Genomic DNA, 23,448 nt, shown 5'->3' with positions numbered 1-23,448 from the left:
AGCCCAGCAGGACTGGCCTGTGCATGTGACACCCAGTCACTCAGAACTAGTAACTCTAGCATGAGAACTGTGTCATTTAAATAGAGTGTCTCCCTGGGCAGAGTTCAAGTGGAAAGGCTGGAGGGCACTAGCATTTACCAAAGGCTCCTGTGTGCCAGTGCTATTCGTGAATCCTCTCCAGCGGCAAAGCTGGCTGGGAAGGTGGGTGTTTACAGTGCCCATTTTACAGACAAGGAAACGAATCTCTTTTTCAAAAGTAAAGTCTCTCTCTTAGGACCACACATTAATCATACTGCATAGGTTGATTACTACAATGTGCATTCTGTGACCACCTTCTTTTTTAAAAGCAGTGAGAAAACCCTCTGGGTACCCTTTGTAAAATAATGAGTGTGTTTGTTGTATAGTCATCAGCCCCGTTAAGTGGCCTGAGGGTCTGCATACGTGGATGTGATGAGCTTTGTTGCGGTGGTGTGAGCGGCAGACAGTCAGGGCTGGTCTGGCAGTTCACAGCTGGGGCACCCAAGTCAGCCAGGCCTGGGCTGGAACCCCAGCACCCCACCCATCACTCCATGATCTGCAGCCAGTGCCTTCCCCTCTCTGAGCCTCAGTTTCCCCACCCATCAAGTGGGGAGTAACACCAGTCTTGCCTCATGGGGCTCTTACAAGGATTAAACAAGATGAAGAACCTTCACATGAAAGGAGGCCAACAAACCTTACTCCTGCAATTGCTGGATTTTCTTTGCCATTATCATTATTATTTTCCTTGGTAGCATGGGATAGAGGCTGGGTCGGAATCCTGATTTGTGTGATCCTGAAGCGGCTCTGCTTCCTCATGTATAAAATAGGGACATATTTGTGCCTAATCAATCCCATTGCTAAGAAAATTAAAGAAGGTAATTGAAGATATGTAAAATGCTTTTAATAGTGCCTGCTATGTGGTAAGTGCTTTGCAATGTTGGTGGACCATTTTTTAATTGTCACCGTCACTGATTAATCAGTTCTTACTCATTCCCAGGGAGGTGTACATTTTTGAGATTTTCCCTTTGAATACTGCAGGGAATTGGGGCTAAACCCTCCACACTGGCCCTCTCAGGTCTTTGCACACAACAGCCCAGATGACAGTGAGGCCTGTGGGTACAGAAGCAATGCCAGATGGCCCTCCCTGAGGAAGCAGGGGTTCAGGGGAAGCCTGGCTGCAGCCCCACCCCAAGGGCCAGCCCTCACCTCAATCTCAGCGTAGCTGCTCCCAGCCTCGACATGGCCCCCATCCTCCACCTTGTACTGCACCAGCTTCCCAGCCGAAGGGGATCTCAGGACTGTGGGATCATTCTCCTTCTCAAACACACATGTCTTGTTGCCGATGGTAATTCGGTAACTGAGTGGGGGTGAGGGAGAGTGGATTGGGGGGTACTATTGACCCAACATGCCCAAGTTAGGCTTCTGACAGTATTTCCCCCTTCCTAAAGGCAGCCATGAGTGCACCCTATGGTTTGGGGGACTCACTTTCCCAAATGGTGGTTTGACAGTTACTGTAGAGATAATGGGAGTGAACTGGGTGAGCAGAGGGCACGACCCTTTTCTGGCTAAAACCTAGTCCTTTTGCTGACATAATTCAAACAGGCGCAGAGAAAGCAATCGATAAATGTCATTCAATAAATATTTACTGACTGTAAGTCTTCCCCTTGTAACTGGGGAAAACATGCCCCCTGTGTGGGGCCAATGACAATCTTGAATATTCTTGGCAGACAGAGCATGAGCAGAGGTCATAAAACACTGCTCTGCCTGGGATGAATCTAGTCTTCCTTCTTCCAAAACCTCGAGGATTCAAACGGAGACTCCACTATAGCTGGAGCTTGTTCAGGCATGGGGCCTCTGGCACTCCCATTCCTACCCCCACCCCATTCTCCTTGGCTGCGGGGTCTGTGCTGCCTGCTCAGCAGGGCTGGTCTACATTTCAGTGCAAGAGGTCAGCGGTCAGGCACACCGGAAAGGAGGGTCTTTGGGTGCTTCCAAGGCTTTCTGTATTTCATCCTCCCAGGCACACAGCAACACTTCCTGCCACTGTCTCCTTGTTTAATGTGGGGACCATGTTCCCCCACAGGTTCCAAGAGTCATGACCGTGGTTCTACCCCAACCCGTAGCCCTGTGCCCAGTTCAAGCAGAGGCTCCACTAACAGCTGCTGCCCTAACTGGATGGCCGCATCCCCTCCAAGCCTGTGCTCAGATGAGTGGGGACACTGCAGCTCAGACACAGGGCAGCTGGCATCTGGTCACACACCCCACAGGCCATGGGGCTGAGGGCCTTCCCTGATTATCTGCCAGTTGCGTGGAACTCCAGCCAAGAGATTAACCTCTCCGAGGGCTCCGGCATTTATAGGAGTAGGCACTTTGGACTGTGCACAGGCTGGCTTTGTACTTTGGAGAGGGCCGGCTCTGTGTGGGCCCTGCCCCACATACCTGTTGACCTCTTCTTTCATGTAGGTGGTGTAGCTGTTACCGTTGTAGGACAGCAGCAGTCCACCGTCATTCAGCCGGTGGGCATCAATCTCAATGTGACAGTCATTCATGATGAGGACAAACATGGTCAGAGACTGCCGGGCCACCTGGGGAGACAGGAGCAATGTCCCCACCTAAATTCAGGATGCATGCTTGTCCCCGTGCCTCCAGAGCACCATCTGGCCCCCTGCCAAGCAAGGGCTAGTGTCCCCTACAGAAGTGCCAAGGTGGACTCCTCCACCTCTCATTTCCCAGACTTCAGTTCCCCCCAAGGGAGCAGCCAGGGGGGGCTGGCAAGAGCCTGAAATGAGTGCACCACACCTGCCCCATGGGTAGGCTAATGGCCATTGGCTGCAGGTATAGCCCCTGTCTGGCCATCCCTGGCCACCTGTGCACCCTTGGGGGCTGGGGGCTTCCTTCTAATTCCCGCCTCCGGGCATCCGCCCCAAGCAGCAGGTGGAGGGGGTCTCACTGTGGGTGAGGCAGCCCTGGAAATTCCACTAGTAACCAGGGCTCTGCCCCCGGGCGCGAGAGGTTTGGGACACTCAGGAGAGGAACAGGGGGCAGGTCCTGGCCTATGAGTTTCAATATGAAGTACCAGCCCTGACTGGCCCTCAGTTCAATGTGTGTGTTCTCTCTCAGAAAAAAAAACATCCTGAAGAGCCCTCAACCTGTAAAACACACATTTTAAGACAGAAAGACAGCAAGGAATAAAGAAATATTTATTGCAACATTACTTATGGACCGAACTAGTTATCAACAACCTCCCAATGAAATACTCAAGACCTCCACTGTCAAATAAGGTAGCCCGTAGCCACCCATGGCTATGCAAATACAAATTAATTAAAATTAAATAACACATAAAATTCAATTCCTCAGTTACACTGGCCACATTTCAACGGCTCAATAGTCACAGGTGGCTCACACTGGACAGAGGAGATATAGAACATTTCCATCCCTACGGAAAGTTCTATTGGACAGTACTGCAGACATTAAACTGATGTTAAACTTGTTAATAACACAGCAAGACATTATGCCATGCTGACATCAAAGCAGGAAAACTGTATTTGCATCATGATCTCAACTTTGTAAAAGCAATGGATAAGAAAAAAAATAGAAAGAAATCTGCTGCAATGTTCATAGGGATCATTTCCAGGGATCAATGCGTGGTGGATTTGTCTTTCAGGTCCTTTATGCTTGTTTGAAACTTTGAAATTTTATGCAATGAGCATGTGCTGTACTTAAAATTGAATTGGAGAACCCAGGTCCCCAAAGGCAGCCAAGAAGCTTGGGGGAGAAGGGGTAAAAGGGGAGTGGTTTTACAGCACACCTCATGGGTAGCATGCTCATTTGGCTGAACTAAGATTGAAAATTGCCAAAGTTCAAAGTTCAACATGTGCTTAGCAATATTAGAAATAAACCTGTCATTTTTTCTCTCCCTAGAATGTAAAGTTGGGAAGTGCCAGGCTGGCTTTGCCTTACAAGGAACACTATGCCCCACAGGTTCCCCAGTTTGGACCCAGGACCTCACCCTGTGCCTGCATATCTCAGATATTCTCTGACAATCTCCACTGAGTTGGCCTCGGACAGCCCAGGAAGGGTAACCTGATGCTTCTGGCAGAGGAAAGCACCCCTAAGCAAGATCCAAGGAAGCCAGAGGTGGACCAGGAAGAGGTCAGAAACCCATACATTGATTCTTGGTGCAGAGACACAAGGAAAAGGCAGCCTCAGAGCCTGCAGACCTGGACACGATGCCAGCTTAGCGATGGTCCTGCTCACACAACACACTGAGTTGGACAGCGTCCCCCAAAATTCATGTCCTTCGCAAAACCTCAGAATGCGACCTTATTTGGAAATAGGGTCTTTGCACGTGTAAAAATGAGTTCATGCTGGATTAGGGTGGGTCTTAAATCCAATGTGACTGGTCTTCATGTAAGAGAAGAGACCCAGACACACAGGCATCGAAGGAAAACAAAGTGGGGACGGACACGCACAGAGAAGGCAGCCACATGAAGCTGGAGGCAGAGATGGGAGTGATGGCCCACAAGCCAAAGAACACCGAGGCCTGCCCAGAACCAGGAGGAGCTAGGGAAGCAAGGAACAGATTCTTCCCTGGAGCCTGCAAAGAGGCCACTCCCAGGGCAACTTTGATTTGGGGCTTCTGGCCTCCAGAATTGTGAGAGAATGACTTTCTGTTGTTTGAAGCTATCAGTTTATGGTATTTTGTTAGAACAAGAAACTAATACACACTCCCAGTGCAGATTGCTCAAAAGAACCTGTTCAGAAACCCCAAGTGCTTAGTTTCAAGGTCATGAGACCACACGGGGAGTCCTGACACCCCAAGCCTGAGAAAAGCCAGTCTAGGAATGGCTCATTGCACAAATAAAACTCCCTCAAACCTCCAGAATGTTAGAGATATCAGAGAAACATGGGGTGTTTACCTTGAGAATGTACTTAATGCCTCCATAAATTAATTCCACGTCCACTATGTTCAGCAGAGAATCTGCGGGGAGGACCTGGCCCCTGAAAGAGAAGACAGACCTGCTGTCAGCCCTGGGAGTCACTGAGAACTCTGCAGGCATCCTCTGGATTTAAGAATATCTCCCAGCTCTTTGCCCCTCCTAAGCATGTATACCTGGCCATACTAAAAAAGCTAAATCTGATTAAATGACAAGGAACCTGGATAATCCCAAGGAACCTGACATTCCTCAGAACGTAAGGAAACACTTGCTGAAGGATGGGAAATTTCAAAAGGGCTTTCTAGGAAGCAAATTCCATAACGGCTTCTTCTTGGAAAAAATCCCCTGCCTGGGAATCCTGCCACCTGATTAGGAAAGAAACCAGCGCACGCATGCATTGAGATTCTATTGCCATTCAAGAGCATGACAGCCAAGGGCTGAAATCTTTTATCCTCCTCTTCTTTTTGGTACTTTCATCCGCCATCACAGTGTTTCTCAAACAAGTGCAATGTTTGCCTCTACCCCTGGGACATTTGGCAATGTCCAGAGACATATTTGATTGTCGTGACTTCCTGAGGTGGACACTATGGATGGGGCCAGGGATATGGCTAACCTTCCACAATGCCCAGGACAGCCCCCACAACAAAGAAGGGCAGCAACCCCAAATGTCAATAGTGCCGAGGCTGAGGAAGAATGCCCAATCTGCCCTAATAGTGGGCACCTGACGGCTTCCGTGCTGGTCCGCTTCACTAGCCACCTTCTGGTTCAGGTGAGGGTCTGGGAAAGAACCGTGTGTAGAGGTGACTTACAACACACTTCACTTCTCAAACTACCTCCTCTCTACCTCCTGAGTGTTATGATTTTTACCCTATACAAGCCGTCAGGAGTACGTACTATCTGTATGCTGACTGCTGCCTTGGCCTGGAGAATCCCAGCCCCACCAGCCTCTTGCAGGGCAGCCCACGTTTATCCAAGAAATTTCAGAGGCAAGCAGACAAGTGGGATGTGCTAATTGCCTGGTGACTCATTGGCAAACAAAGCATGTTCTGCCTTACTTGCCCCTGACACATACCCCAAAAGGGGAAAAGAATTCTCCATGCACCCCACCTTTCCAGGGAATGTAGGAAATCCGTCATGCAGGTTCTGAACATTGCATCGGCCACATTCAAGGCTCCGCACACCACCCCGAGCATGATATCTGGCTTCTCAGCCTAGGAAAGACTGTGCTTCAGGAACCACGGCAACCAAGCTCACAGGGAGTGGGGCGACGGGGATGGGGGGTCTCTGTGACCCCAAGGGGAGGTGCCTGCAGCTCCCGACCTGCACTTTCTCGGCGATGAGGTGGTCCAACCACCCAGTGTCGATGTCATTGTTCTGGAAGCTCTCCGTCTCCAGCAGGTTAATGAGATACTCAACGGTGGTCCTGAAGTCACCCCGGATGGACAGTTCCTTCAAAGCCACCACCATGTTCCTTGAGAGGAAAGGCATAGATTGTTTCCCAAATCTACACAGGTGTCAACAGAGCTCCTGCTGGTTCTCAGAAAGCCAGAACGGCAGGGAAACTGAGAGGGCCCTGAGTCAGCCCAGGCAAAAACCCAGCTCCTTCCAGGACCTACTGGCAAGTAATCTTAAGCAGGTGATGTAACTGCTTTGGGCCTCGGTTTCTTCATCTGGGAAATGGGAACATAACCCTGCCTTCACATAGGTGCTTGAGAATTAAAATGAGATGATCTATATAAAGCACACAATTGCTGATAAATACCGCCAGGGGCTATGAACATGATTAATTACTGTGATTACAAGTTCTGCAAACCACTGCCAGTTGCTCTGCCTCTCTTCTTCCCAAGACCTATTCTAATGTCCATGCCCTGGTGCTGCTGGGCCGGTTGCTCTGCCCGGTGAGTGCAGGGTGCACCTGTGGATGGCCGATGCTGTTACCCCAGTGGGGCGTGGTGGTCACCAGCCTGCATGTGCCACAGTAGTTGGTCACCTCCCACCTACCAGAAGGGCTGCCTTCCCCCACACTGGGCCTCCAGGCCAAAGGGCTGAAATCAAAGGGAGCATCTGGGGGCAAATGCACCAGAAAAAGAGGCATTAGAACACTTCTCTTCCTCGGAGAGAGGAGCCTTCACACCTGTTCCTGGGGCTGTTAGCAGGTGTGGCAGAGGGACATAACCCCAGCTGGGGGTGAGAAAATGCAGATGCAGTGAGGTCAGATGAGGGCATCAATAGGTTACGGAAAGTCAGTTTGGGGATGGAAACCTGCATCTAAGATGCAAACCACTGGACTCAAGGGTGACCAGGCTGTCCCAGCTCGCTCAGGACTTTCCCAGTTTCTGCCCCAAGAAATCCCACATGCTGGGAAACCCTCAGTCCCATGAAAACTGGGATAGTTGATTCCCCCCTCTGACAAGCAAATGGAAAAGCTGAATCTTTTCCTCTGAATTCTGTTAAAGTTACTACTGCTCACTCACAGATGGGACAAGCCGCAGGCCATTTCATTCTGAGTGGACAGGGCTGCGTGGCCTCCCTCTCACCTCATTTGCTGCAATCCTCCTTCAGCTTCAGGGCCTTAGTTTTTCACTGAGCATGATTAACACTAATTATTTGAAGCTAGTAAAGAAAGTCCTCTCATCAAAACCACTAAACCCAATTTTATTCATAATGACTAAGTGCTCTGGGCCAGACAGATTTCAATGCTTTTTAAACAAAATATCCAAATGTCTTTGGGATTTTTCACCCTAAAGGACAATTATCTACCCACACAAGAAGGTTTCATTACAATGGGAACTGGTTTTCACCTTTTGGTGCCCAGGTCAAGGCAGGAGAAATGTAAGATGCAGGGGCCCCGTGGTCAGTGTGGGTTTCTCCAGGGACTGTTTGTGGGGTTTACATTTAAAGGAGTACCCCCCACACACATACACACTTTTTCTTATAAAGCTACAGTCCTCAGCACCTTTTAAACTTTTAGAATCACCCTGCATATTCTCTGGATCTCCTTCAAGTTCAGCCTGTAATAAGCTCAAGATCAAATGCCCTTGGTGAGCCCATGGTCCTTCCGGGACCTCCAAGACGGGAAGAAAGCAGACTTTGATCTTGGACTTCAACTTAGGTCATTTAACATAGAGTCTGCTCTGCGACTCAGCTCCCTTGACCTAAAGCGCTCCTGCGTCTGGAGTCACAGGCTAACTTAGTTTCCTGAAGGAAGGGAGGGACGAAGGAAAGGAGGGAGGGAAGGAGAGAGGGAGATACTGACGAAATGGCCTCTTCCCGGTTTTCTCCCCAGGAGAAGCAGTGTCCGAACTGGGAATCCGCAAATTCGTGTAAGCCACCAGTAGCAGCCACGCTGAAGTACCCCCACACATTCTTGCTGCTGCGGAAATTCAACTCCTGGACTGTTCCGGAGCTCGGCTTAAACCCCTGTAGTCCAGACAGAGAGCCAAACGGAAGACGTCGTTACTCCGGATACAGTTTCATCAGAATTAAGTCCTGGGTAGACCTAAGAACCTGCGCCATGACAAAGAGCCCAGCATGATCAGTAACATATGGGTACCTCGCATTCGGGGTGTGGGCATATCCATGTGAGCACAGTAGGACATAGTATTTTTACTTCAAAAAAATTCATAAAAACAAATAACCAACTTGGGAGGAGGGGAGAGGTGCAGATACAATATGACCAAGTGCTAATCACTGATGAAATGGACTAAAGGCACGTTCTGATTTTGTACACTTGACCTTGCCAATAATAAAAAGTTTAAATAAAAGAGTTGAATTTCCAATTACAGATTATGAAAATTCCAGCAGATAAAGAAATCTAGTGTTAGCTCTTGCTGACACTAATACATATCTAATTCCCTTTGGGGGAATGGCCCGTCCCCTCTGGAGTGTAATTTTGGTAAAGAGGGTGGACATGGACCCTTTCCATGGGATTAGGCCTCCTGAAGTAGGAAACAGAGGCAAGTATTTTAGAAGAAGTGGCTGGGTGTAAGAGATGGAGCATTCCAGGTGCCCAGGCTGTTTCCATACCTGGTCCTCCATCCTCCCAGGCACCTGTAAAAAAAGCCATTATCCTCTGAAAAATTCCCATTTGCTTGTCCACCACTGGAATCAGTTTGCCTGCAGCCAAAGACCCCAAACTAATACAGCTACCGTAGCTTATAATTCTTTAATCAAAGTGGGGAGGGGAGGAAAATAACGTCTCTTAGCCCAAGTTTCCTGAATGTAATCATTAAACAATTAGGTTGCAGTGGAGTAAGATTATGTGACAACCAACATCACAGGCACATAAGCGTGTAAACAGTGAGAGATGCCAGATGGCTGGTTTTTTGAGGCACAAGTAAGAAGGTGGCACAGAGGAGCTCCTTACAAAGGGCCAGACTGAATTTATGCTGCAGCAAAAAGTACATGGGGCTGGAAAGCTACGGACTTGGGTTCTAAACCTGACTGCTCATCCCAAATGTGGACATGGCCTTCAGAGTCCACAAGGGGGCTCAGCAGGTCCCAGGTGTGAAGCAGTAACCCCACCTCCTGAGCTGGAGTATGGGGTAACAGTGTCCAGGGCTGACATGTCAGTGAGCAATGAGGTGCACAAAGGGATCTGCCCGGTGCCTGGCACACATTATGTATCAATAAGTCTGTCCCTTCCCACTCCTCAGTTTCCCTGTAAACTGAGAAGATTGGGTGTCTCGTCCAAGGCTAACTTTGGGGTCTGCCCCACAGAGATTGGAGATGGCAGAAGCACAGCAGGCCCCATAACTTGCCTCATCTGGGTTTTCACTGGTGATTCTGGCTGCAATGACGTGGCCTCGGGCGAGGGGAGGGCTGGAAGAGGTCTCAAAAGAAATAGGTGTCACCCCCCATGGTGACTCTCCATACAGAAGCCGGATATCCTTCAGCCGGTGCAGCGGCACGCCCATGGCGATCTGAAATCAAGAATCCCATCCCACAGACTGTCAGTCATGCTAGAACCCTGGCCCCCAAACACGGAGCACAGCACTGCGTGCAGTGGCGGAAGAGACTCAGTGAATGACTTCAGATGAAATGTGTGCCTACGGTGCATACAACACTGTGCTACAAGGAAAGAGGAAGATGGAAGGCTTGACTCTGCTCCCAGGAGCACACAGTGTCCTTGAGAAAAGAAACAATATTCATGAAACATCATGCCAGAAAATATGCATGTCAAATGAAAGGGACAGATTCCTAGTGCCGTGGAAAGTGAGGGGTAAGGGAGTCCAGCTGCACAGTCAGAGGCTTTTCAGAGTACTCAGAGAAAGCTGGCCTCGAAGAATGAGTAAGCAGCAGAAAATTATAGACACCGGCTTACCCGAATGATCAGATTTAACATCCTGTGTCTTCGGACGCCACCCCGAGGAGGACCCAATGCACCCGGGTGGTGTCCTGACTAAAGGCAAGACTCCCGTCAGGAAGAAGCCATCGGGCAGGTCCAAACTGAGGGACAATCTGCCTGAACTCTTCACGAATGCCAGGGTCAAGAACAGCAGCCACGAAAAACTGGGGAAACTATTCCAGGTTAGAGACTAGAGACCATGACAGTGAAACGAAATACGTGGTTCTGGATTGGATCCTGGATTTTAAAAAACAAACAAGCAAAAGACAGCTATATAGGGACATTGTTGGAACAACAGGGAAAATGTTGATGTGACTAATATTAGTCAAATACACGGTAGCATTAAGACTGTATTTCCCAAGTATGTTGATTTTATTATGGAATTGTTCTCGGGAGGTCCTTTTACTCAGGTATTCAGAGGCAAAGTGCCACAAAGGTCCCAAGTCAAGACATCTCTCAAAAGGTTAAGCCAAAAAAACTATACAAAATAGTTTAAAAAAATTTTTTTTGAATGACATACATATAGAAATTAAGTAGGTGAGAAGCTAATAACAGGTAGAGCTAGGTTTGGGGAATGGGTGTCAGCTGTGTTATTCTTATAACTTCCCTGAAATTTCTCCAACTAAAGAGAGAGACAAAATAAGAAAACAGAAATTCTGGTAGAGGAAGGAAGAAAGACAGGGAGGAAGAGACATTAATAAAACGAAGGTGAGTTCCCAGCCAGGAGCCCTCCAGGGAGGTGATACTAACCCCAGGGGGGCAAGTATTTGCTCTTGGGGGTGAAAAATCATACTCCTTGTATGTATAAAGCATGGACATACTGACAATTCCCAAACAGATACACAGGATATCTGCGATATTGAAATTTCATGGGGGAGAAATTTGGAGGGAAAATGTCTAAAAAGACTCCTAGTGGGGGAAGGGGCAATAATAAAAAAAAAAGGTTGAGAAACACTTCTCTGGGTCTATGAATCAGAGGGTGTCAGGGGATCCATGAATGCCTGAAAAGTATATATTTCTTTTCCAGGGAGAAGGTCAACAGCTTTTGCTGGCCCTCAAAGGGCTACAGGGCCAGACAAGGGTGGCAAACTACGCGGCTCCCAGTGCTACTCACACATCGTAACAGTCATTCCCCAGGGACAGCCAGCCAAGGCATGGGCAGGAAGGTCTAATCTGAGCAGGACAGGGCACCCCGTCCCAGGTAGAAGAAGCCCCAGGGCTTGGAGCCCATTCCTTACCTGTAGCTGGGCGGCTGGCAGGTTGACATCAGCGATCATTTCCGTGCAGGGGTGTTCCACCTGCAGGCGGGGATTCAGCTCCAAGAAGTGGAAGCTGCCGTCCTGGCTATAGAGGTATTCAACCGTCCCTGCACTCACGTAGCCCACAGTCTTGGCCAGGTGGACTGCACACTGTAAAAAAAGAGATGAAGGGTTTCTACTGGCATTCTTGGGTAGTTTCAGTGGTGGCTCATTAGTTCCCCCACCAAATACAGACTGAGCACCTGCTATGTGTCAATTACCTTGGGACCTCATAGATCATACTCCTATAAGCCCATGCGAGACTGAAATCATCTCTGTGATGGGCTCCTGGTCTCTTGTTGGACGCCCACCCTGCTTCAGCAGAGCACATTGTAGAGAGTCCTCGCCAGCTCTGATCTGTGACGGCCCCCATGCCCGTGACCTCAGCAGGACCCACCTGCTCCATGAACTCGAACACAGCTGGTGTGGCGATGGTGGCTGGCGCCTCCTCAATGATCTTCTGGTGCCGCCGCTGGATGGAACAGTCACGCCCAAACAGAGACACGGCGTTCCCGTACTGATCCGCGAGGATCTGGACCTCCAGGTGGCGGGCATGCTGGGCCAGCTTCATGAGAAAGACCGTGGAGCCTGGGATCTCACTCTGAACCTGGGGGGAAGGCGTTTACAGGCCTTACATTATCACTGTTCTAGGTCAGACATGGTCAAGATAGATGCTGAAAAAACTGAAATTTCCCTACAATCCCATCTCTTAAAGATGATGTGCCATTAAGAGTTGGGTACCAACTGGTTTTCTGCTACACATTCAGTAACATACACACACAGTTTCTTTAGATGAAAATAGGACCAAAACACACTATTCTGGAGCTTTCTTTGACTCCTATTTAACGCCCTCTGCCAGCCAGCTCTTCACGGTGGAACCTACAGACAGACAAACCCCAAGCCTTTAATGGCTAAAAGGCATTTTCTTACAGGCATGTCGTCCAGAGATTCTCAAAGAAAGAAAATTTAAAAACTAAGTATGCACATGGAATGATTCCTCAGACAACTTTTGTAAAAAAGCAAGCAATGACATATGGGATGACCCCACTTACGTGAAAAATAATAAGGCAGAATTGTACAAGTGTCTATATAAAACCACATACAGTAAAAGTGCTGGGAAAAAGCCCAGCTGTAAATTGGGGCCACAGCTGAGAAGGGAGGGGCCGGAGGTGATGATAAAAAGGGAATTTTCCCTTTTTTATTCTTAACAAGTCACTGAAACACTTGAGTGTTTTCTAAGAACATTTTCCTATTGCACACATGAAATTAAAAGAAAAAAGCTTGGGAAAGGCAGTGCATTGTGGGGTCGGTGAGTATGTGGGAACTCTGCACTTTCTGCTCAGTTTTTATGGTGAACTGAAAACTGCTCTAAAAAGTAAAGCCTAATTTTATAAAAAGAGAGAAAAAAAGCTTTAAAACCTAGACAACCGCTAAGCATAATGTAGGATCCATGACTGAATCCTGAAAACAGGAGAGGATTTTTGTGGGCAAAAATGGTGAGATCTGAATTAAGTCCGGAGTCTACTTAACAGATACGCACACTGTTATCTCTTGGTTGTGACAGACATAGTTATAGATGCTAACAAGGGGGAAACTCAGAGGAGGATGGACGGGAACTTGCCTGAAAATATAAATTCTTCTCCCCAGAGTAACCCAAAACCCATACACCCCAACGGAAACCCATGGTAGTGAAATCGCTGCTTTATGTAACACATACTGCTAGCAGCTGCATCACTGGTAAGCCTTTTTAGAGGCAATTTATTGGTATGTATTAAGTGCATGTAAGGTGCATGCTATTTAACTAAGTCCTTCTCCCCCTATGATCTTCACCCAAGAAAATAATTCAGAAGAAAAAGCTAAGCATTATTTATAGTAGTAAATACCATATCATACTATAGTAGCCTTATTCAGAATCATGAAAATGGGAACAAGCTTAACAGTTAACAAAAAAGAAAGGTTTGATAAACAAGGCAACAGCCACACAGGGAATATTGTACAACCATCAAAATAATTGTAAGGACTGGAACAATATGGTAAAAAGGTTCATGATCTACATAATCTACAATCACAACACAGCAATATTCCAGATCTCACAAACATCTTGATTGTGACCCAGCAATGCTAATGGAAATAATCTGGTGGCCAACGACTGGATAAACACAATTCCCAGATACATATGGAAAAATAATATAACAAGAACAGCTCACTTGTCTGAAAAGGATTGGGAAGTCCTCGGCACTATCCGCCTTCCGTATTCCTTTCCCTCCACCACCTTCAGAAGCTTTGATCATCAATGGAAAACCAATTTTTTCTGCTGCCTGGGGGCAAAGGACAAAGAGACCTCTTTAGAGGTTAGACAGTTTCCACGCTACCAGGACAATGAGAAGGTTCTAGCACGTTGGCCCCCAGGCTCTGTTTACCTCCAAGCCTTCCTCTACATCTTTCACACAACCCTGGTTGTAAACATCTTCTGGGACATTGATTCTTTTCCCCTGCTGCAGACTATCTTCCGTCCACTCCACCGTCAGACCTGGAGAGTCACAGAGAAAGCTGAGTCCTCCCAAGGATGGCAGACACACACACAACCCAGAAGCCACAGGGCCTCTCCTCACCACACTGCACTAGACCTGGCCCCTGGACCAACAGAACACACACATGGTCCTTCGGCTTCCCATGTGGCTTTTTACTTTCTTAAGGAATGACTCAACCTTGAATGGGAAGTCAAGCTTAAGAAACTCAGGCTGAGTCTACCAAGAACAACCCTATCAACCTGAATCCAAAAAAAAAATTCCCAGTTCTACCCGGTGGAGTCACTGACACGTGAATCATTTTTTATTTTCCAGAACCCTGTGAAGAATAAAAAGCAGAAACAAAGGCAGACTTTCCATTCCAAATTTAAAATTCAATCTTTGGAGGAAAAAAATCAAATTGAATAGGAAACTCCTGAGACTTTTTCCTATTTATTTTTTAATGTATCCTAGAAATTCCACTTTTGGGAATTTTATCCTAAGGTAATGATGAAAATGTACACAGAGGTTTAGCTGTAAGATTAACAAGGCTCTATTGCTTTGAATATTATTATAATTAGAGCAAAATAACTGGAAACAACCTAAATGTATAACAGTGGAAGACTGTGAAGTAAATGATGGTACAGCTATCTGACATAATCCTATGCAGGCATTTTAAGTGCTGTAAATGTTGATATAGGAAGATAAGTGTGAAAAAACAAGTCACAAACCAATAAATATAAGGTCTCTGGTATTTTTTAAAGGATGTGCCTTAAAAAGGGGCTGGAAAGACAGATACGTACAGGGTAACAAATGTTCAAAGCCAAGTCGTAGGATTATGGATGACTCTTATTTCTCTTTTCTACTTCTCACAGTTTCTAGGTTTTCTACAATAAAACCGTATCACCTGTTTAACCAAATATTTAAGTGAAAGAATAAAAACGCATCTTCCGGCCACCTCTCTGTGCACATCAGCAGGACTGGGCCGAGAAGTTCCCACGGGCGAAGCTCAGGGCTGCTTACCGCTTCCACTCCAGGGCAGCGTTGGGATCTTCAGCGTCTGGGCCACGATGGTGGAGGCGATCTTATCTCCTAGGGCCCACATGGCCTTGCTGGGAGGGCCTGAGGAAGCGGGGACAATGGGGAAGGCAGAGTCAAGCCGGCCACCAGCCCCTCGCAGCCAAGGGTCAGCCAAGGGCACCCAGAAAAGCACTCGGGTCCCAGCTCCTAGGGAGTGTGACATCAAGCCTGGGAGGGAAACGTCTGGTGGGCAGTCTGGCACTTTGTCAGGTGTGGATGAAGCGTGCAGCTTTCCACACATGTGGAGTGTAAGCCTGGCCTGAGGTACACCCTACGCTGGGTGGCATACCCAGAATTCACTTTGGGGCGAGAGGGCAAAAAGCGAGACCAAGGGGGCAAGCTGGCACCTCAGTAAACCAGACCTTGGGTCAGCAGACTTTCCCTACAACAAGCAGCCAGGAAATCTTTTCAAGCTTTGTGGGCTGCTTGTCTCTGTCACAGATATTCAAGTTTGCCAGTGTTGGGCAAAAGCAGCCTTGGACGATACATAAATGAATGAGCAGGGCTGTTTCAATAAAACTTTATTTATAAAAACAAGCAGGGGACCAGATTTGACCCATAGGTTGTAGTTTGCCAGCTTGTGGGTTGGATCATCAACCTCGAAAGGAGATAAAACTGAGGGATGAGAGTCCCATGTGGCAGCTAACCAAGGATCATGGACAGAGAAAAGCATCAGCGGGGAAAGGTCACCAGGCAGGCCCTCAGAATATCAGATGTTGATTTGCATTGAGCTGCTTCATATTAAGTCTGTGTTGCAAGCCCAGAGGTAAGGAGCAGCAACAGGCATTTATTATGCATTAGTGTCACATAATTAGGTAATGATTTCCCTAAACCACACAAGGAGGTCAGATAGCTGATAATTATTCTAATTATTATTATGTGCAATTAGCTGCCAGATGTCAGACAACTGCACACATAAAGCTTGCAAACACAAATACAAATACTGAAACAAACAGATGCCATCAACAGTAAGTATCACTTTGCCCAGTAAGTAGTAGAGATGAGGGCTCTGGGTCCCAAGGGGTTAAGGCATTCCAAAGGCCTGGGAATAGCCCCAAGCCAAGGCGTGGGCTTATCAGAAATGTGACCACCAAACCCAGTCAGAAATCTGAATATGACTGGTGTCTCAGTACCAACAGGAACACCGGCAGTGGGTTCTGTTTGCCCCAGCATCAGTCCACTGTGGTAACCATGGTAACGGCTCCTCCTTCCCTGGGCTGCCCGCCCACTCCTGGATTCACCTGCCCCCTAACAATGAAAGAGTGAGTGAGAATATCAAACCGTCCCTCACCTTACAGGGCTGCACTAAAACAGAATCAGGCCTCACAGAGTGACCTATCAACACCCCAATTCCCACGTATCCGATGGAGACACGCTACCTAAGAAAGCAATCTCGTGCTTGCACAGGAGCTCCGGAAGTTTGGGGTTTTCAGAAGCATGGCCCCAACCGGCCCACACCGCCTGCAAACACAGAGAGGTGTGAATGAAGATCTTTCTTCAAGAACTCACCTCCCATCACACAACGAAAGCTCTTTGCTGTGTTATATCAGCCCTGGATGTCAAAGTCTTGCAGGACCAGGCTCCCCCACCCCTTCTGAAATGCAGAATTGAGTTGCTCAGAGGTCAGGGCATCATTCCCCTTGGGCAGTCCGGGGCATTCCATCCGACCTACCTGCACGGGGATTCTCTTGGCAATGTCTACGATCAGCTCCACGTTGGCGTAATTGTTGTTATTGGGCCCTCCTGGAACAGGAACGTACTGATCTGCCATCTTGATAAACTCTGGAGTTAAATGGGAGAGAAACATAGAGACCAACTGAGAGAATGAAGTGTGTGGGCTGCAGGACGTCTGTAAGACATCACCACATACGGCCGTGAAGGATAACCATGAAGATTCTATGGCAATGCACAGCATGGTAATCAGAAGAAAACTGAGTATAACTTTATTAATTATGACAATAATCATACATCTGGTCCAGGCCCAGAAGAGAAAAAAGAAGGAAGCAAGCTATTAGGGTAGTGGAATTAGAGGCAGGGTTTTATTTTTATTCCTATTGAAGGTTTATCTCAATATTGTTCTGCCATGAAACAATACAATGTTTGATTTTAATCACAGTAAAAAACACGTAACATAAAACTCATCATCTTACTCGTTTTGTTGAGTGTGCAGTTCAAAAGTGTTAAGGACATTTGAGTTGTGAAACAGATCTCCACAACATTTAGATCTGAAACTCTGTACCCATAAAACAACTGCCCCCTTTCCCTCCCACAACCCCCACTCTAATTTCTGTCTCTAGGAATCTATCTAGGGACTTCACATAAGCAGAACCCACAGTATCTGTCCTTTGTGACTGTCTTATTGCAACTTAGCATAATGTCCTCAAGTTCACCCATGTCATAGCATGGGTCAGAGTTTCCTTCCTTTTTAAGGCTGAATATAATACAATGTTTTCATTAAAATATTCATGCTCTTTAAGCCAGAAATTCCACTTCTAGGAATATGTCCTAAAAAAAAAAACCCGCTCATCAGTGAAGCCAAAGAGTGATGAAAGAGGATGTTTATTGGGCCATGTTTTGAACTGTGACAAGTCAGATTCAATCCAAAGTTGAGGGTTAGTTCATTTGCACTGCGGAATCCTCTATATCCTGAGAAGGAACAGTGGAAACTTTATGTGCAGCCTTGGAAAGAAAACCAAGAGGTTCCCTCTGATGTTTATGGAACACACGAGCGTGGGCCACCGGGGATGTTCCAGAGGTTATAAAGCGAGAAGTCAGACACGCTCCCTCTCTTCCCGTCACGTGTTATTCTAATGCTGGAGAAGACAAGCAAGAAACAAACACACTAACCACTGACTGTGGTCGGTGTCGAGGCTCTGAGAGAGGTGCACAGAAGGGCGAGACCCTAAGGTCAGGCAGGAGGGGAGGAGGCCTGCTGCCAGCACAAGGTCCAGCACATCCCATGTCTCTGCCACAGGAAAGAACCTGGCTGGGCCAGGAACAGGCCAGGCCAGTGTGCCTGGGACCCAGGGATGGACGGTGAGGCATGCAATGGGGCCAGGAGGCGGGCAGGAGCCAAGGCGTGTGGGGGCTTAGCTGGCCTAGGGGAAGATCTGGAATTTTAGTCCAAGCATGATGGGAGACCCCACAGGATAAGGCTGAGAACTGAGCCCCGGGTTCCAATCCTGCAGTGTCATGTACCACCTGTGTATGACCCTGGGTAAGTGATTTATATCCCTGTGCTTCAACTGCCTCCTGCATAAAATGGGGCTGACAATCACTGTCCTCACTGCTTGCTGTGAATAAAAAGGAGGCTGCATCTATGCAGGGCAGCACCCACGGCCTGCACTCTGGAGGGGTCTGAGGACAGAGCAGAGGATGCTGGTGTTAGGGATGGCACTGCAGCCTCTGAAGCGTTTAAGGAGGGGCTGACAGGATTGGTCTGTAAAGGGATGAGACCATTCAGGGGAAAAAAGCAAATTGTCCAACAGTTACTGATTCAATGCTCATAGACACAGAGGAGTAAGTAAACAGAAAAATGAATGAATGATTGAAATACAGTATATACATTTGCAAGAAAAAAACATCTGGAGGAAAAGACACCAACCTGCTGTGACATGAACACTTCTCAAAGATGGCATTTCCACTTTGCATGTTAACCATTCGCATTTTTATAAGGCCCATGAGTTGCTTTTGTTATCAGCAGACATTTTAATCAAACAATGAAAAGGCAAATAAAAGGCTCAAGAGAGGTATACTGGGACTCCAGGGTCCAGAATGGACTTCCCCAGGTTGGGTGGAGGGGGTGAGGGCAGGTAAGGGTGGGGCAAGGCAGGAGAAGAGGGAGTCAAGGCCCAGGTACCTGCATTAGCCTTCAGATCCTCTGGAGTCACCATGACTACAAACCGGATGGCCCGCTCATTGCGGAACATCTCATAGGCCCACCTGCGGATGGAGCGCATGCACTTCACAGCAGCGATGCCATTGTTGGCGATGAGCACCTGGACAGGGAAAATGAGGAAGGGGCCAAAGCTGCACACTTACCTCTGGTGGGGGCTGCATGCTACCCTGGGGTCCATCTCACAACTGCAGAGCCTTCTGCAGTACCTTTTTGTATTTCTACGGCATGCAGCCTGGCACAGAGCAGGTGCTCAAAGTCTGCTGGCTGCATGAATATGATCAAGTGGATGGATGGATGGATGGATGGATAGATGTATAAATGGACAGATGGATGAATGGATGGATGGATGGATGGATGGTGGATGGATGGATGGATAGATGTATAAATGGATGGATAGGTGGATGGATGGATGGATGGATGGATGGATAGATGTATAAATGGACAGATGGATGAATGGATGGATGGATGGATGGATAGATGTATAAATGGACAGATGGATGAATGGATGGATGGATGGATGGATGGTGGATGGATAAATGGATAGATGTATAAATGGATGGATAGGTGGATGGATGGATGGATGGATGGATGGATGGATGATTTTAATTCCTATGGCACCATGATCATCATTTAACATTTTTTCAGTATTTAGTATTTACCAAGCTATCACACAATGTTTTTCACCAACATTATTTCATTCCATCCTCACAGCAGCCCTTTAACAGAGGTTGTATTGTTATCTCTACTTGGGGTTAAAAACATTAAAATTCAGAGGAGTTAAAGCACTTGTCCAGGGTCACACAGCTATTAGGTGGCAGAGCTGGGACATGTGAGCACTCCAGTGTGACCTGTGCTCTGAACTGCCCCCTGTGGTGGCCTCTGCATCCTGAAGGTTAAAGGTCCCAGATACAGTATGGAGGAAAAGCAGTGACACGGGCTGTCTCCAGCAACAGAGGACAACAGAAGGGATCTTGGATTCATGAACTTTCCCAGGGGACATTAGGCAGTTTCCTTTCTGCTCTGAGCTTCATCTGAAGGGCAAGTCCCATTAGAGATCTGGAACGTGGCTGCCTCTACCTTTCAGAAGGGGAAACTGAGCTCAGATGTCCTCTCCCATAGTGGCCAAGAGCAGCTGGACCCCAGAGCTCCGGTTCAGCATTCCTTCGCCTCTTCAAAAATGCCTCTACAGGAGTGATGCAGAACAGCTAGGCTTCAGCTTTCCCCATCTTACCACCAAAGCAAGGTTTGGTCAAGAGGGAAGGACTACAGTCAGTTTCCCTGGGCCCCATTTGTTCTAGCACACTCTAGGAGCCCCCGGGTGGGAAGGCTGCTGCAGGCTGGCGTGCCGTTCTATTCTCCACCGCTGCAACTTTCCCGCGAGGAGTCCAGGGAGAGGGCAAGCCACGGTCAGCTCCAAAGCCAGGGACTGTGCTGCTCTGGGCTGAGGCTTTGGCAGCCACCTTAGCCTCTCAACTCCTGAGGGCAGAATGCGAGCCACAAGGTGGGCTGGCTGCAACACAGTCCCCTGGCGAACGTGGTAAGCGTGGCAAAATGCAGCCTCTGGGTCCCCACCTGGGAGATTCTAACTCCAGGCGTCTGGGATGAGACGGAGGAATAGTATTTTCAGCCAGCAAGATGGACGGCAGCTACGTTTGGGAGCCTGTGTGAATCTCTACTGCACAGCACCGTACTTCTGATGCCTGGGTGAGTGCATGGGCTCTGCAGTCTGACAGCCAGGGTTCAAATCCCAGCTCTGCCACTGACCAGCTGTAAGACCTATGCAAGCCAGCTCCCCTTCTGGGCCTCAGTGTCATCTGGCTGGGCTGTGGGCATGGCTAGGTGAGATATGATGATGTAAAAGTTGACAGGATGCCTGGCCCAGAGTAGGCCCTCAATAAACCATGGCTGCTGCTATTATTATTGTTCTTATTGCTGGTTTTGTTACTATTACCATCACCCTGAAGTATTATTATGATTATTATTATTATTATTGTCAGTGTTCATGTTACCACCACACTCAAGTAAAATAGCAAAGAACAAGGCCTTCTAGTCAAACTGACTTGGGTTCAAACCCCAGCCCCAGCACTTACTAGCTGCGGGATTTTGCATAACCAACCAATACCAAATCTCTGAATCCTAGCTTCCCCATGAATACAATGGGGATAATCAAACAGTCTGTGGCCCAGGGCCTTACAGGGATGGAATGGGAAATGATGTGGAAAGCCTTCATAAAAAGCAAGTTAGAACGGTTTCCTTTTGAGGACATGGGTCTCTTCTGAGGAGCTCACATGCCCGGAGGACAGGGCTGGGTTTCATGCTCTCCCAATAACTTAGAAAGCAGCTCCCTTGCTCAGGGTCCTTGGAGGGAGCCTCCCAACCCTGCTCAGAGGCCTCAGTCTCCTCTCTGTGAAATGGGGGCCATGCACCTGCTGCTTCAGGCTGTCTTACAGCTAAGAGGCTGACATCCGGCACCCAGCATTAGCAAGTGCTCACTGAAGGGCAGGCCTGGCCCTTTCTCTGCAGCAGGAGGATGAGCCTGAAGCAGAAGCCCCCACTTCCAACTGGGGGAAGGGGGGCCCACCCCATCCCAGCCTTCAAGGACCCCCATCTGTACCTTTTCGATGACCCGATCCCCACCAAAGCGTGTGACAAACTCAGCCGGGGAAGCTACGGTAAAGTCTCTGTGCAAGTCCAGCTTCTTCTGCTCGCGGCCCCTCTTCTGCAGGTGGAGCCCTGACATGCTGGGCCTGTGGAGGGAACAGGACAGACTCCAGTGAGCCAGGGAGCCAGGACGCACATGGAGGGAGTCAGGTGCCCGGCACCTCCGGAAGCAATGTGAACAGAGAAGCTGAAGCCCATCAGAACCCCCGTTCTGCAGTCCCTCTCAGGAGACCTTGAAACATTTATTTCACAGGGACACTCAAGTAGCTGGCCCACGAATGAAGCAGGATTGATCCCTTGACCTGCCCCAAGCTGTATGCTTAGATTTCTAATCCTAAATTAATTTTTACTTTGTATGCTCCTCATTTAGGAACTCAAATACTACTAAAAAGCTTATAATGGCAGGGAAGTTTATGATCAGGGAAAAAGTCCACACAGTCTAATACTTAGACTTGTTAAACAGTATCAATGCCTTTTTTTTCGTGCACTTTTCAGCATGTGTATATCAAATTATTTTAAAAACTGAAAACAAAAAGCGTGTTAACAACAAAAGAGACTGCTTGCCCCTGTCCCCCCTCCAGAACCCCACACCAAAGGAAACCACCTCTCTGGCATTTATACACCTCCATAGTTCTGAACAATGTCTGCGATCTTAGGAGTCATCCATCTGAGATGCCCATCGACAACCTTCCTACCTTGAGAGATGAGAATTCAGCGCTCTTATGCAGCCCTCTCATCCACTCCCTTCCCCCAGCCTCTCAACACAGGCATATTACATTTTGGAAAACTCAGTACTCAGTGTTTTATGAATCTAAGATCATTATTCACAGATGAGGTTTGTGATAGACCTGATTTTTCTTTCTTTCTTTGTGACTTTTTTCCCCTGGAGTTAATGGTTTTCTTTCATTTACCTGGTTTTCCTCACACCTGTTCTAATTCATTCTGCTCCTCCTATCCTCCCAATACACGTAAGAACAACTGACGGGTTCCATTGTTTTTCCACTGGCTACATCCCCTTTCATCCGGACTGACTGTTCACTAGACCCCTACACAGCCACCATTCTGGGACTTCCGTTTGCTTACGTCCTTAGGATTCCCTTTGCCTTTCCTCGGACTTTGACCCCTAATTTGGGGGATTAGAAGGCTCCCTCTTTTTTAGTGGACTCCCTTGTTTTGCTGGGGCATATCTCCAGCAGTTTCATCCTACTAAAAAGATGATACAATGGCAGGGCACATGATGATGGTGCCTTCGCATGTCAGCTCCCACTCTTGGTTGCCCTGGGTCCCCTTGTCAACATTACCCTGAAGATTCCCTTTGATTCTATGTCGGATCTCTGTTTCCTAGTTCCCATGTGCTGCTCTTCTTTGGTTTACACTCTTGTTTCAGCAGAAGCCATCCTTCAGGAGCTTTCTAAGAAAAGGTGTTTAGCGGGTAAATGTTTTTGCAGCCTTCCAAGTTCTCATACTGTCTCTCTTCTACCCTCACATTTGACCCTATCATTTGGCTGTGTATGGAATTCCAGGAAGGAAAACCCCCTTCAGAATTTTGGAAGCCTTGTGCCATTATGCTGTGGCTTCCAAGGATGCTAGAACCAGAGCTCTACTTGATCCTTGATCCTCTGTGGGTGACCTGTTTTTTTTTATTATTATTATTCAACAAATATTTATTGGATGCCTGTTATGTGCTAGATATTGTTCCAGG

At 47.8% G+C, this 23,448-nt stretch overlaps 1 protein-coding gene across 3 annotated transcripts in view; it reads right to left on the bottom strand.

Annotated features, from left to right (window-relative positions):
- ACACB (acetyl-CoA carboxylase beta) overlaps nucleotides 1-23,448 on the bottom strand; it is a 98,241-nt gene that overhangs the window by 50,731 nt on the left and 24,062 nt on the right. For all 3 annotated transcript variants that reach the window (XM_017664895.3, XM_017664893.3, XM_017664896.3), the window contains 16 exons: nucleotides 21,700-21,832; nucleotides 19,047-19,185; nucleotides 16,860-16,969; nucleotides 16,567-16,648; nucleotides 15,131-15,229; nucleotides 14,021-14,130; nucleotides 13,808-13,918; nucleotides 11,998-12,207; nucleotides 11,541-11,711; nucleotides 9,716-9,877; nucleotides 8,212-8,375; nucleotides 6,276-6,426; nucleotides 6,063-6,166; nucleotides 4,938-5,019; nucleotides 2,458-2,603; nucleotides 1,225-1,375 (listed from right to left, as the gene is read on the bottom strand). In XM_017664895.3, coding sequence (XP_017520384.3) covers nucleotides 1,225-1,375; nucleotides 2,458-2,603; nucleotides 4,938-5,019; nucleotides 6,063-6,166; nucleotides 6,276-6,426; nucleotides 8,212-8,375; nucleotides 9,716-9,877; nucleotides 11,541-11,711; nucleotides 11,998-12,207; nucleotides 13,808-13,918; nucleotides 14,021-14,130; nucleotides 15,131-15,229; nucleotides 16,567-16,648; nucleotides 16,860-16,969; nucleotides 19,047-19,185; nucleotides 21,700-21,832 — 2,125 coding nt within the window. The remainder of the gene's footprint in view (nucleotides 1-1,224; nucleotides 1,376-2,457; nucleotides 2,604-4,937; nucleotides 5,020-6,062; nucleotides 6,167-6,275; nucleotides 6,427-8,211; nucleotides 8,376-9,715; nucleotides 9,878-11,540; nucleotides 11,712-11,997; nucleotides 12,208-13,807; nucleotides 13,919-14,020; nucleotides 14,131-15,130; nucleotides 15,230-16,566; nucleotides 16,649-16,859; nucleotides 16,970-19,046; nucleotides 19,186-21,699; nucleotides 21,833-23,448) is intronic.

This window comes from Manis javanica, chromosome 15 (assembly GCF_040802235.1).
Source record: "Manis javanica isolate MJ-LG chromosome 15, MJ_LKY, whole genome shotgun sequence".
NCBI classification, from domain to species: domain Eukaryota; kingdom Metazoa; phylum Chordata; class Mammalia; order Pholidota; family Manidae; genus Manis; species Manis javanica.
Note: the sequence above shows the minus strand (reverse complement) of the source record. Positions and strands in the feature narration are given on the sequence as shown.